This window comes from Prionailurus viverrinus, chromosome C1 (assembly GCF_022837055.1).
Source record: "Prionailurus viverrinus isolate Anna chromosome C1, UM_Priviv_1.0, whole genome shotgun sequence".
NCBI lineage: Eukaryota > Metazoa > Chordata > Mammalia > Carnivora > Felidae > Prionailurus > Prionailurus viverrinus.
In genome coordinates this window covers 38,658,928-38,672,598 of record NC_062568.1, presented here as the reverse complement: position 1 = coordinate 38,672,598, position 13,671 = coordinate 38,658,928, and the positions used below count along the sequence as shown (strand labels likewise).

Below are 13,671 nucleotides of genomic sequence, written 5' to 3'. Positions count from 1 at the left end.
AATACGTATTTCGATTATTGTATTCAAGAAATTACCTAAAAAAGGAGAGTCATGTACTTTTCTACTGAAGAAGGCCGATCTTTTAATCAACAGATACTAAAAGAGTAACCAGTCATTATATTTTCATATCTACCAGTGTAGCTAGTATTAGTTCGAAGCTAGTGAGACAGTATTTCCATCTGTAGCATCCGCTGGCCCAGGTAGGTTGGAGTGTGAAGAAACCTTCTTGAAAAAGTCCTAACCAAATGGGGTAAGTGAGGAAACTTGGAGTCATCTCTTGTCAGGCCAGATTAATTAGTCCTTGTGATAGAATGTCAGAAATGAATGCCAGAAATAAATGGAGAAGCTTGCGTGGGAACAGAGTTTTCTTTCATAACTGTGGTCTTGTCTGTGCTTGATAGGATGAAAAAGTATGTGTAGAAATGACCTGTTCAGTTTTCCAGGTTGGGGGAGAAGTATTTTGTAATTAAAATAATTGTGACCCATGTTAGAAAGAAATCATAATGTTAAAGAATGTTAAAATGTTCGTACTGTTTTCTATTCTGTTCAGTTTTCTGGAAAGATCTTGACAGTCTTGAATCCAGTAATGGAAATACTGGACAAATTTGTTGCTCTAAAAATGCCACCTTTTGTTGCATGCGCTGGAAAGGTGGGGAAGTTAGAGCTGACTTTTTTTTCCCCTTCTTTTTTTTTTTCTTTCACCTTTTTCTTAAAGCAGTTTTTATCACTTAACGTATTTTTGTTAGTGTCCCCTGTAATGTTGAAACTGAAAGGAAAAATGAAGCCACTAAAATGAGTTCCAGTTACGTGACTTTGGCTTGCGGCATTGTGCTAGTCTTTGTACAAAATGAACTGAACCAGACTACTCTTGCTTGCCAGGAATTCCAGATCAAAATGGAAGGGAAGATTAGTAGTGTTCCAGTTTGTAGTGTGAGAGGGTTAATGTGTGCTAAAATAAAGTATTGGTCCCTCCAAAAGTACATTTAAATTCTACCTTAAATTTAAATTCGACATTAAATGTACCCTCCTTTACAAAGTACATTTAAATTCTGATATTACAGTACATATAATATGAAATTATGTTGTTTGAAGGCCCAAGGGATAACTGTGGCTCAAATGGAGTTGGGCGCTGTCTGAGCCCTTTGGAGAGATTGAAAGGCTGGTGTAAGAGCAGTGCCAAAGTAGAGGCCTGTTTGATAGGTGTGGATGTGGTTCAGGAGGAGGGAGGCCCTGGATTCCAGTGGGCTCAAACAGGAGGCTAAAGATGAGAGAAGGAAACACCAGTTCTAATGAATAAGAGAGAGCCTAGCTGTTGCTCAAAATTAGCTGTGGCTGGTGACGAAATTTTTGGCAAGCGTCACAGGATTTTGGAGAACTCTTATCCAAGATCATAAATTAATCTGGAGATTTATTTTGAAAGGTATTTTCAATGTACAAATCTGTGCCTTCCACTTACCAACAAAATGAATGAACACTATTGGCCATCTGCCTTCAGAGATATTAAATGTTCTTGAAAAGTGTGAATGGTCAAGGAGTAGAGATAGTTTTGTGTTTCAAGAGGGTGAAACCATGAGATACTGACCTAAGTTGTTAAAATACATCCTGTGTAATCATGGGGGATATTTTCTTCTTGCTTTTGCAGACGTATATTGGAAGTGTGGTTATATCCGTTAACCCATACCGGTCCTTGCCCATTTATTCACCAGAGAAAGTGGAAGATTACAGGAATAGAAATTTTTATGAGCTGAGCCCTCACATGTAAGTACGGTGTTAAAGCATTAAGTTTCTCTTTCACTCCAGAGATGTGTAGTTGACAGATGTGTCCAGCTGTTTCCTTTGAGTCTCCGGAAAATGTTTTCGTCATTTTTTAAAATTAGATAAAGGAATGTGGAAGTTAATTGTTAATGCCTTATTTTAAATTAAAGAAAAAAAGAGTACTTCGTTGGGCGTCAGGCCCTTTAAGTTCTGAAATATTTGGGTTCAGTATGTAAAATATGTTCTGTTAAAAATTTTGTGTAAGTAGCAGCTGCTGCTAATTATTTCTGCAAATAAAACAAGAATGTGCATTGTTTATTCTTTTAAAGAGCCCAAGCAGCATTTTTATAAAGTTGGATCCAGAAAGATCCCAAGTGTTGAGTTGTGTAATGGTTTTTGAGCAAGACGAAGAAATAGTACCTTCAGTTTATAATCTTGACAGACATTTTTCACCAGATGTGTATATCAGATCAATGATTTCACCTTCCCTGAAGCTGGACACTTGTTTGATTTTTCTGAAGGTCACTTGTTAGTGTAAAGAATTTTTGTAAATAATAATCTACAATAATCACATAGTGCCAAGGTTGAAAAACCCTGCACTAAAGTGAAAGAGCCTGCAGAGTTTCAGTTGTGTTCTAGCAGAAAAGAATTTTCTCTCTGTGATTGAAGATGAGCTATGGGCTCTGTTGACTTTGATAGAAAGTAAAAGCTAATAATTAAAAGATATACATACCCCTGTCTTAGATGTTTCCCTTGTTAATAGAGCGCATGTGACATTTTTGGACTGTTTGGAACTAAAGATTTAAATAATTCCTTAAAATGGTTGTTCAAAGCTAAATGTTATCTATTTTACCAGTCAAGTGGATTCTGATTATTCTGTTTTCTTCCAGAAGTAGATTTTGCAAGTACATCTTGTTTCATTTTGCTTTGAAATTTGTTTTATAAAGTTATCCCTGAGGTTAAGTCCGTGTCGTGAAATATTTTATTTGATGCCTGAATATTTATTTTAAATTCTGGGCCTTGAAGCCATGCTTCCCAAAATAAGATGCTTGGATAAGCTGTGTGAGAATCCCCTAGAAGCTTATGAAATATCTAGCTTCCTAGGTCTTACCTCTAACAAACCAGGAATGTACATTTTTCACAAGCTTTCCAGGTGATTCTTAAGTACATGCACATTTGAGAACATGTTGTCCTAGATGTGTATTTACAGATGTTTTCCTTTCCTTAACTGCTTATTGCAAATAGTGATCTTTACTGCAAATAGTCTTAATGATATAACAATGGCTTGTATTCATTGAGCACTTACCATGTGCAAGCACTGCTCTAAATACTTTACGTGTATGATAGCTCATTTTATTCTCAAAATAATTCTGTAAGGCACATACTGTTACAAACGGGGAAGTTTTACCAAAGCCACACAGCTCATGGATGGGGAGCCGGGCTGTGAAAACAGTCATCTGCTGTGCCTCTCAGCCAGAAATGGATTCTGCCCTTTTCGTGGTAGGGACTCTTGCTGTGCACTTCTGTCCACACACGAGGCCCTCCAGGGTAACCCTAGCTATGCCTCCGTTTATCTCCAGAGACCATCCTTCTTCCATTTGCAGCTTTAATTTCCAGTTTGGGGATATTTAGATATATAATAGATGTCTATTCTAGAACGAAGAGGTTCACGCCCTGTTATATCCATGTTTATCCCTGCCCTTGAAAGATTTCTAAGAGTCTGTGTGGCACTGCTCTCCCTAGTTTACCCCTTTTACTCCCCAAGGAAAACAACTACGATCAGCTATAAAATAAATATCCAATGTGCTTAGAATAAAAACAAAATCTTTTTTTTTTTAACTCAAGAAATGTTTATTAGATTGAGTTAAGTGACAAAAACTTTTTTCCATGGTCTATAAAACACTGCATGGGGTGACTGTGCAAGGTCCAAGTTTACCTAACGAATCTGAATTTGTGAGATATCGATCACACCCCTTTCCCATCTCCCTTTGTTCCTTCACTCCTTCCTACCTGTGTCATCTTTGCATATTCTGTGCCTTGGCCTGGAATGCTTTTCCCTCCCTTGTCCCCCAGGCAACTCCTGTTCTTCCTTCAGATCTCAGATTGCATTAGACCTCCTCGGGGAAAGAACCTGCCCTCACCCTCTCTGGCCAAGGTCAGATCTATTGCCCTTGTCACAGTTACAATTTAACAGTGCTTTATGAGATTATTTGATTCCTGTCAGCCTCACCTGCCATGCCAGCTCACCATAATATTCTCAGCATCCGAAAGCAAGTTCGGTGCTGAGAACATGCTGAACACTTCCTTCCTCCACTTACTTGCGAACTATGTAGTCTTGAGCAAATTGAAAAAAACTTCAACTCAGAAATTAAGCAGTTTGATCTGTTGAATGGGAAAATAATTATTAATTCCTAGGCTTTTTGTAAGGGATAACTGTCTGGTAGATATTTAGATAATTATCTGGCATACGGAGAGTGCTTAGTATGGAATGGGCTCTGTAGTGAATTGATAGTGGCTGCTATTCACAGTGATTACAATTGTGTGTGGGACCCATTTCAGACCTCTAACACGCTCTTTCTTCCCAGTTTCTCCTCCATGGTGGGACATTTTCCTCTCCTTTAAGGCATTTTCCTGCATTATTCTTTGTGAATGTCCATCTGTGACAGTGTCTGAAATAGGGTCAGTGATACCTAGATTTCCAACTAAAACCTAATCTGACATTCTCAGGTAGTAGTTGTTACAGTATTATGAGACAAAACGAGAGGCCTCTGGGTGGCTCAGTGGGTTAAGTGTCTGACTTCAGCTCAGGTCACGACCTCATGGTTTGTGGGTTCGAGCCCTGCATTGGGCTGACAGTGCAGAGCCTGCCTGGGAGTCTCTCTCTCCCTCTCTCTGTCCCCCCTCCCCCACTTGTGGGTGTGCTTTCTCTCTCACTCTTTCAAAAGTAAATAGAAATACACTTTAAAAAAAAAAAGATAAGATTAGTTTAGGCTTTTGATGCATTCTAGCCATAACTATTTCAAGAATTTGGTCCCAGTTTGAAGAAAAATCTTAAATAGCTGCTCAGGCCACATATACTTTGAGAATTTTGCCAATTAATTTACCTCAGATTACATTTGGAAATTAACTTGACCTGTTGTTTGCCGTGAGTCATCAGAACCTCCAGATATTTCCCTTACAACTCACGTTTTTAAAGGTGTCCAGAAATTATCTTTATTTTTTTTAAACAAAATTTTTTAATGTTTATTTATTTTTGAGAGAGAGAATGTGTGTGTGGGCAGGAGAGGGGCAGAGAGAGGGGGGGTGGAGAGATAGAATCCTAAGCAGGCTCCATACTGTCAGCACAGAGCCCAAGCGAGGCTCGAACCCATGAACCGTGAGATCGTGACCTGAACCAAAACCAAGTGTTGGATGCTTAACTGACTGAGCCACCCAGGTGCCTCTTATCTTTCTTTAAATGCCAGACAACTGAACAATATTTGCATTTCATGTAAGTATGGGACTTTGAGATAGCGGACATGTATAAATGAGTAAAATGAAACTAAATAGTGGCTTCTTACCTACACTCCTTTTCAAAGGTAGTTTTATGTTGTCATACCCTTTCTCCTCTCTTCTTCTCTGACCTCCTATCCCCTTTATGTTTGGAGTCACCCCTTGAGCAGGCTATTCTTGGGGGGCATGCCCAGAGAAATGAGGGGTCCACGGGGCAGCATAGATGACACCGTGCCTTTCTCTTCGTGTAAGGAGTGTCTTTCCCATGTGATTTTCAAATTCTTTGCACGTGAGGAATTTTTTTTTACCACGTCCCGGTGAGGACTTAGTACGTTTCAGGTAACTCAGGAACTGCATTCATGGAGAACTGCCTCAGACCACAGAACCTCATAGATGGGAAAGAATCGCGGGAGCGATGAGGAGACTAATCGACCTACTTAATCTCTTCCCATTCAGAACAGCACCAAGACAATACACCTTCTGAGATTTTATTTACCAAACCCACTTCCTTTTGGTTGATGATTGCTTTGTGATCTTGCAGCCCTAGATACCACTCTATTACCATTCTGTGGATCCTCCTAAAATCAGCACATGCTACTTCCCTTCCCAGAAGCCTTCCTGGGCTCCCTATTACTAGTTGAGTGAACTCCCAAGTTCCGTGGCTTAGTATTCAAGCTCCGCACCGTCTAGCCTCAGTTAGCGCTCTTCTCCAGGCCCCCACACACCAGCAGCCTCCTTCATGCAACCTCCTTCTGAGTCCCGGCCTTTTATGTCTCCTCCTTTCCTCTCCTCCTGCTGCATACCCACCTCTGTTGTTAAAACCTCGCCAGTCTCCTCGGGTCTGTCTGAAAGCCCAAACCACAAGTGACTTCTCCTGCCTCTGAGTTACCGGAACCACCTGTGATCCCACACCCCACTTTTCTTACTGCGGTTTGTTGTGTTTCTGTGTCATCCTCTTTAATGAGATGGAAGTTACTGTAGATCAGGAACCTTGTCCTGCATACCTCTGTGGCTCTCTCAGTGCTTTTTCTCTTAAGAGTTCAGTGACAATAGAGCAAAAGAGCTTTTATAATTTTTCATTACATTTTACTTGTGTTATCTCATCTCTGGCAATTCAATGAAATAAAACTATTTTTAGTAGGATATTTACAGTGTTCAAAATTTCATGGAGTATAATGGGAACTTCTTCACATTCTTATAAAAGAAGTAAGCTAAAATAGTATTTTTATGGTGTCCTTCAACCCTGGGTGTTCAGATCCAATTTATTCATGATACAGAGCACTTTCCTGACGTGTCTAGCCAAGGGACATGGTGACATAGAAGCAAGAGTGTGTTGTAGCCCCAGCCAGCAACCCCTTCAGGTGGTCACAACCCGAGAGAAAGCTGAAATGTGTCCGTAGCTTAGGATGTAATGTGGTAGCCATATTACACGGGGCATTACAAGCACTGTTTGAAGCAAGCAGTCTTTCCTTTTAGTAAATGAAAAAAAACCCTGCAACAAGTTTTAAAAACGGAGAAAACTGGCTTAAGGCTTTGAAAAATTTTGTTATTCTCACCTAAAAATGAGAAAGTAATGGAGGATTTGGACAGTGCTCATGTCAGTGGTCCAGACATGAGCCCTCTGTCACTAGGGAGCTTTTGACCCCTAATTCAGTGCCAGATTGATTTCATAGGACCACATGCCATCGCCCGCAGAATGACATTGCTGGAAGGCTTGTGTGTTTTGAGTCTTTGTTTCTTCTGTTATCCTTTTACTCAAGGTAAACCAGATAAATGTTATAAAGAACATTTCTGGCTATATTTCAAAATATACTAGTGCCGTGAGTGTCCAAAGCTTAGGATAAAGGTCCAGGACAGAAGATCCAGATGTTGTCCCTTTTAGGATATCAGTATTTTTTCTCTGCAGCAGACTTGACATTCTGTGAATAAAATTGTATTTATTTTGAGAACTCTTAGGACAGTTCGATCCTGAATTCTCATAGAGGTTGCTTGTGTATCAGAGTGTGAAGGTGCTTTCTTAAGGAGAGACAGAGAGAGAAAGTTAGTTGATGCGACACCATGTTGCTGAGGCTTTTGTATTATTTCTCTCATCTTACTTTTGGAGTAACTGAGCCTCTGATTGGTTCTGTACCTCTCCAAAAACCACTTGCAGAAACAGATGTGGGGCTTTCCCATTTAGCATTCTTTCCACTTACTGCTTTAGGAAAGTTACTCATTTACTGAGCAAATATTTATCGAGCACTCCCCCTGTGCCAGGCTCTCTGTCCGGCCCTGGATGCAGTTGTGAGCAAAGCAGATAAAATTCCTGTCTCCTTGATGGGGAGACAGTCTTCTGACTTAAGTATATAGAAACCCAGATTGTTGCAGCCATCAGTTAGGAGGGAAACCGACAGAGCAAAGGCAAGGAAGCTTTTGTGGAAGACAAAGTGTAGATAGTTTTCTTAGAAAGCACGGTTGGTTCCCGTTCTCTCGGGTGGTTTGCGTCAGGAGCCGATAGGTTGTCGTCTGGAAGATTTTGCATCTGTGCGGACCTGTGACCAGCGTGAGTGGCTTGACAGAGTCCGCACTCCATCTTGAGTTCTGGTGTAGGCTCCTTAAGCTGACATTTCCGTGGAAGGACACCGTCATGAAAATAGTTGGAATTGCCTTGTACCTTTCTGCACGACTCTCATGGCTCACGATGAGCAGAAGGCAGTCACCGTGCTTGCTTTTAGTCTTGCCAGACATTTGTTTGATTCTGGACAACCATGGATTAGAAAACTTCTTGATTTGGAGAGACTGTGGAGTTTCATATTAGCCAGACAGCTGTGCCGTGGAGGTGGGTGAAGGACAGCTGTTCAGCTGAAGGCTTCCTGAGTTCGTGGTGAGAAGGACCATTTCTGGGCCTAGCCCAAACTCAGTTTTTACAAAGCTCCGTGTACTGACTTCCAACCTTTGATGCCAAAGCCTTCATTCTCAGTTTATCTTATTTTTAAGTTTATTTATTTATTTTGAGAGAGAGAGAGAACACGCCTACAAGTGAGAGGGAGAGGGGCAGAGAGAGAGGAGAGAGAGAATCCCCAACAGGCTCCATGCTGTCAGTGCAGAGCCCGACGCAGGGTTCAAACTCACAGACTGTGAGATTGTGGCCCGAGCGGAAATCAGGAGTCCAATCAGACACGTAACCAACTGAGCCACCCAGGTACCCCTCAGTTTATTGTTTTATTGGGTATATATTCCTGGCAGAAAGACACCTCAACTAATTTCTCTTTCATATTAAGAACCTTTCTAAACTAAAGTTGGAAGGTTGGATCTATGCCACCAGAATGAGTTTATCATGAAAATCATTGTTTCTGTATGTCTGAGAAGTCTCAGAGTCCTAATTTCTAGATCCCTAATGAGAATTTATATCACTTCTCACAAAGTGCACATCTCAGACTTGGAAGTTTATTTTGAGAAGTCTGTTGGCAATTCCTAGCACACATGCTACCCAGCATGCATGGTTATTTCACTGATACCCTCTTAAAGGGAGAAGTTTGGTTCTTTTTTTTTTTTTTTTAATTAAAAAAAAATTTTTTTTTTTAATGTTTATTTATTTTTGAGACAGAGAGAGACAGAGCATGAATGGGGGAGGGTCAGAGAGAGGGAGACACAGAATCTGAAACAGGCTCCAGGCTCTGAGCTGGCAGCACAGAGCCCGACGCGGGGCTCGAACTCACGGACCGTGAGATCATGACCTGAGCCGAAGTCGGACGCTTAACCAACTGAGCCACCCAGGCGCCCCGGAAAAGCTTGGTTCTTAGCAAAATAGGTTTCTTCCTGCTGGAGTGTTACAGGTCTTTGACAGGCCCTGAGAAATTCTCCAACATTCTAGAAAAGATCTATTTCATCCAAAGGAGTGGCACTGAGGCCTTAGCCCTGAAAAGGATTAATCTGACATTTTACTCCCAAAAGAGAACTATAGTTGGAGCCCGTGTGGGGAGCCCTGTCTAGAGAGAGTGTGTTTAGGGTAGGTGGCCAGGGGCACCCCCTTTGTTGTCGAAATGAGAAGCATGGCCATGTCTGTTGCTGGGGCTTGTGTGGCAGCAGGACAGGGTAGGTAGGGCAAAGGGAGCTGTGTCGAGTTTGTCTAAACAGGGGTCAGCCAACACTAGTCCTGATCCAGTCTGGGGCAGTTAGCAAAGCCAGAGATAATGGAAACAGAGTTTAGTGAAGCGTGTCGGGTCCGACACTTTGGAGACTGGAGAGGCAGGGGTGCGTCCTGGGGCTGTCCTGGGATAGACAGCCCTAGTGTACCAGCCCCAGCAGGGGTCTTCTTGCCGCAGCATTGTCCAAAATGTGCTTCCTTCTCAGCCCCAGCCCGTCTCAGGGATCCCACGTCCCCACGTGGAAGTGAGGACACCAACCAGGTGTCTAACCATCCACTTCAATTCTGACACAACTCAGATTTAGGGCAGGTTTCCCAGGCCAGGGCCTCACATCCCTGCTTTGGATGCCTGCTGCGAGTGGAGTGCCCCGGCCACCCACACTTCTGCTCAGCTGATCACAAATTTGGGGGTTTCCACAACCTTCCTTAGGTTCAGTAATTTGCTAGGGTGACGCCCAGAACTCGGAAAACACTTTACATCTGTTGGGTTATTACAAAGGAGAGAACTCAGGGACAACCAAAAGGAAGAGATGCATAGGACCAAGTGTGGGGGAGGAGGGGTGCACCGTTTCCGTGCCCTCTCTGGACATGCCAGCTTGCCAACACATCAGTGCTCCCACCAGCCCGGAAGCTCCCTGAATCTCCTTCTTCGGAAGTCTTTATAACCCAGTCTGCTGTTCCTCCTTCCCTTCCCCGAGGTGGGGAGATGGGACTGTAAGTTCCCACTGTTTCATCTTGCATTTGGTCTTTCTGGTTAGCAGCCTTCATCCCGGAGCCACCCGGGGGTCCACCGTGAGTCACCTCAGTAGCATAAACTCAGGTGTGGGTGAAAGGCACTTGTTGTGAATAACAAAGAACATTCCTATCGCTCAGGAAATTCCAAGGGTTTTAAGAGCTCTGTGCTAGGAGACCAAATACGTTTCTTACACCACAGATGTGGACATGTGCATGGATCATTCTTGAGGGTTAGCTTCCTGAAACCAAGTTGCTGCTGGAGTTTCTGTATGATGCCCTGGAAACCGGAATTAGTGCGCCTCCTTTTTCCAAGAAATATCTTAAGGGTAGTTCACCAGTTCAACTCAATAAACACTGAATGTCATAAAGACCCAACTGTCAGCTCCCCCTCCACATGGGCCCTGGATCCCATCCAGCCCTTCTTGTAGTCCTGAAGGACATCACTCGAGGATTTTCTCTCCACTGTATCCTCAACTCTTCCTTCTCCCTGTTCCCTTCCTACTGACCCACATGCTCTAATGGTTCTTATGATTCTACGACTCTTAGCTGTAGCAGTTTCCTTCTGTCATAAAACTCTTTGAAGAAGTTGCACATACTTGTTGGGTTGGACTTTTATCTCCCCACTCACCTATGGCTATTCTTTTCAAGATCACTTGGGACCTCCGTGTTGCCAAATCCAGTTGTCAATTTTGAACCCTTATCTCCCTTTAAATATCAGTAGCATTTGACAATATGACCAGTTCCTTCCTGAAACCCTCTTTTAAAAATTTGGCTTTCTGGCCTCCACACTTTCCTGTTTTCCCCGAGCCCACCGGCTGCTCCGTGTCCGGCCTCCCCTGGATGTGCCTCTTCCTCGTGCTCTGAAAGTGAGCACGTCTGAGGGCCTGATTTTGGACCTTTACTTTTCTCTTCTGTAGGCATTGATTACATGAGCCTCTGTGGGCTTTAAATACCCTCTACGTGCTGATGCACCCAGAATTAGGTGTCTAGTTTGGACTTCTCCCCTGAGCTCCTGACGATTCAACATATTCAACTCTTCAGTATCTCCTTGGGTGTCCAAAAGGCATCTCCTTAGACTATTTTACTTTTCTTCATTAATCATTATCTGACATTTCACTAGGTGTTCATTCATTGGTGTCTTTATTGTTTGGTGGGTTTTTTTAGTGCTTATTTATTTTTGAGAGCGAGAGACCTAGCACGAGTGGGAGAGGGGCAGAGAGAGAGGGAGACACAGAATCCGAAGCAGGCTCCAGGCTCCGAGCTGGCAGCACAGAGCCTGACGCGGGGCTCAAACTCACGGACTGTGAGATCATGACCTGAGCCGAAGTCGGACGCTTAACTGACTGAGCCACCCAGGTGCCGTGATGTCTTTATTGTTTGTCTCCTGGACTGGAATGCCCTCTCCATGAGAGCAGGGGCTTTGTTTATTTCTCACATCCACGTATCCACAGCAGTTGGAATAACACCTGACAAAGAGTGGGCACTCCATAAAATATTCGTTGGGTGAGCGGATGAATGAATGAATCTGGGGGTCTACTATTTGTTAGAAACTGTGTGTAAAAGGCACACGTGGTCGTCGTCTTCAAGAAATTTCCAGTCTAGTTGGAGGGAGTGGGGAATGGCTACGTAAATGGGTCATTTTATTATAATAGCATACTTGCAATGACAAGGAACAAGTGGGAAGTACAGAAAAATTAGTGGCTTCAGGGATTCTGAAGACACCATCTGTGTTGAGTCTTGCAGAAGGAATTCTAGAAATAGGTGGCCACTATAGTGTAGTAACTAGCTATGTAGAAGATAAAGCAATAGGCCAGTTTGGGCTACAGCACAGTGAACCAGGAATCTTAGGAAGGCAAAAGGTGTTTGAGTTGAGATGATGGCTACATATAGAACTTTTTTTTTTAATAAAACATTCAGATACCAGTCTACTTGAATCCTTGGGAGTATTGAAGGGTTACGAAGGTCACTCCTAAGTAATAGGAGGAGAATTTGAGATGAGGGCAGTACTTAAAATTACAGGCTTATATGTCTGGAAAAATTGTCATCTTGCATTTTCAGTCACCAACTGGAAAAAATGTTCAGACTTGTTAAATATGCCTAAATATGTATGTGTATAAATGCAGTGTTTTAATCAATGAGTGGTGAGTGGCCGAATGTTGAAATGACTTATAAGTGGAAACAAATGTTAATTCATTATGTTTTATGACAGGACCTCTAGTTGCTATTGGTGACCAATCATATTATTCAGGAGGAGGAACATGTGATACAGACCATCAAAATCAATATACTGAATTTCAGCCATTATTGACTTCCATAAAGGGTGCACACTCCTTTGGCTATGAAGCCATTCCCTTGAGGTAGTGTTTGCTGTCTAGAGGCATGGGTGTTCAGCTGGTGGTCTGAAAATCATATTCTCAGTTACATTAGGAACATTCTAAGCCTTATAGATGGCTTGGCCTAATGTAAAAAGATTAGCAATAGAGCAATAAATTAGAACGCATACATTTTCTATTAATCTTGTTCCTTCAGTCCACCTCAACAGCAAAAAATTAGAAAGCACCTGGAGGGAGGATTTGGCTGGTTTGCACCATGGATCTCTCTGCCTTTGGGAAATGCATGCAGGCATATGCTTAGATTGCCTCCTTTTTAAGACTTTAGATTGCCATTAGAGGGATTCATTCCCACTTTCGTATTCTATAGTTTCATAAAGTATGGATCTCTAAGAGCTCTTGGATATTTGTTTAGAATTGCTAATTTTTAAGCTATTGCTTTGATTGCTTTCAAAAGATGTACTCTCCTATTCATAGGCCCTACCTCACATTCAGTCCTTTAGTGTTGCTGTTGCTTCTGTGTTTATAACTGTCTTGTCCATTATTAAGAATGGAGGCTTATATATAACTTGCCCATGTGAATAACATTATGGGTGAAAACAAGGACATTGAAAATGGCAGAATCCCATTGAGGTCACAGAAAAACTCATTAAAAATGTTACTGAAGTATAAAGATGTTAAGTCATAGATTTATCAAATGAACACGTGGCTGTTTAAGATAACATGATATGGATGAGTCATTGCCATCTGATTACTCATTACCTGGAATGTGGGTATAAGAAAGGAGGAAGTGTCAACATGTGTACGGGTGTTTGTTGGGCGTTGTTCCTAAAACAAATAGAAATGGTATATAATGCTTTGCATATTTGCTTCCTTTTCATAATGTAACATAATTTTCACTATAATATTGTGTCTATGATTGGGAATCACTCTTTGTCTTGCAGGCACAGTTAAGGTAGCATAACTGTTATCTTAAAACTTGAAAATCTGTCATTTTTTTATATTTAGGGACTTCACCTCTTCTTTGGTGTTCATATCTGGCATTGATTGTGACCAGAACTTTGACGATGAAAATCAGTCTTAAGTGAAGATTTTGGCTGTGGAACTAGAGAAGTTGAGTTTGCATGAAGTTGTGGCTGGTGATCAGTTGGTTGTGAGCCCTCCTTTACTTGGCCTCTTCCCGCCTGCCCCACTGTTGCTTTCGTTTCTCCTCCTTTCCCGTCCCGTCCCCCT

General features: G+C 42.1%; 1 protein-coding gene across 3 annotated transcripts in view; it reads left to right on the top strand.

Moving 5' to 3' along the window:
• The window catches only part of MYO1B (myosin IB), a 190,916-nt gene that overhangs the window by 54,382 nt on the left and 122,863 nt on the right, over positions 1 to 13,671 (top strand). For all 3 annotated transcript variants that reach the window (XM_047870439.1, XM_047870438.1, XM_047870437.1), the window contains exon 3: positions 1,643 to 1,758. In XM_047870439.1, the coding sequence (XP_047726395.1) occupies positions 1,643 to 1,758 (116 nt within the window). The remainder of the gene's footprint in view (positions 1 to 1,642; positions 1,759 to 13,671) is intronic.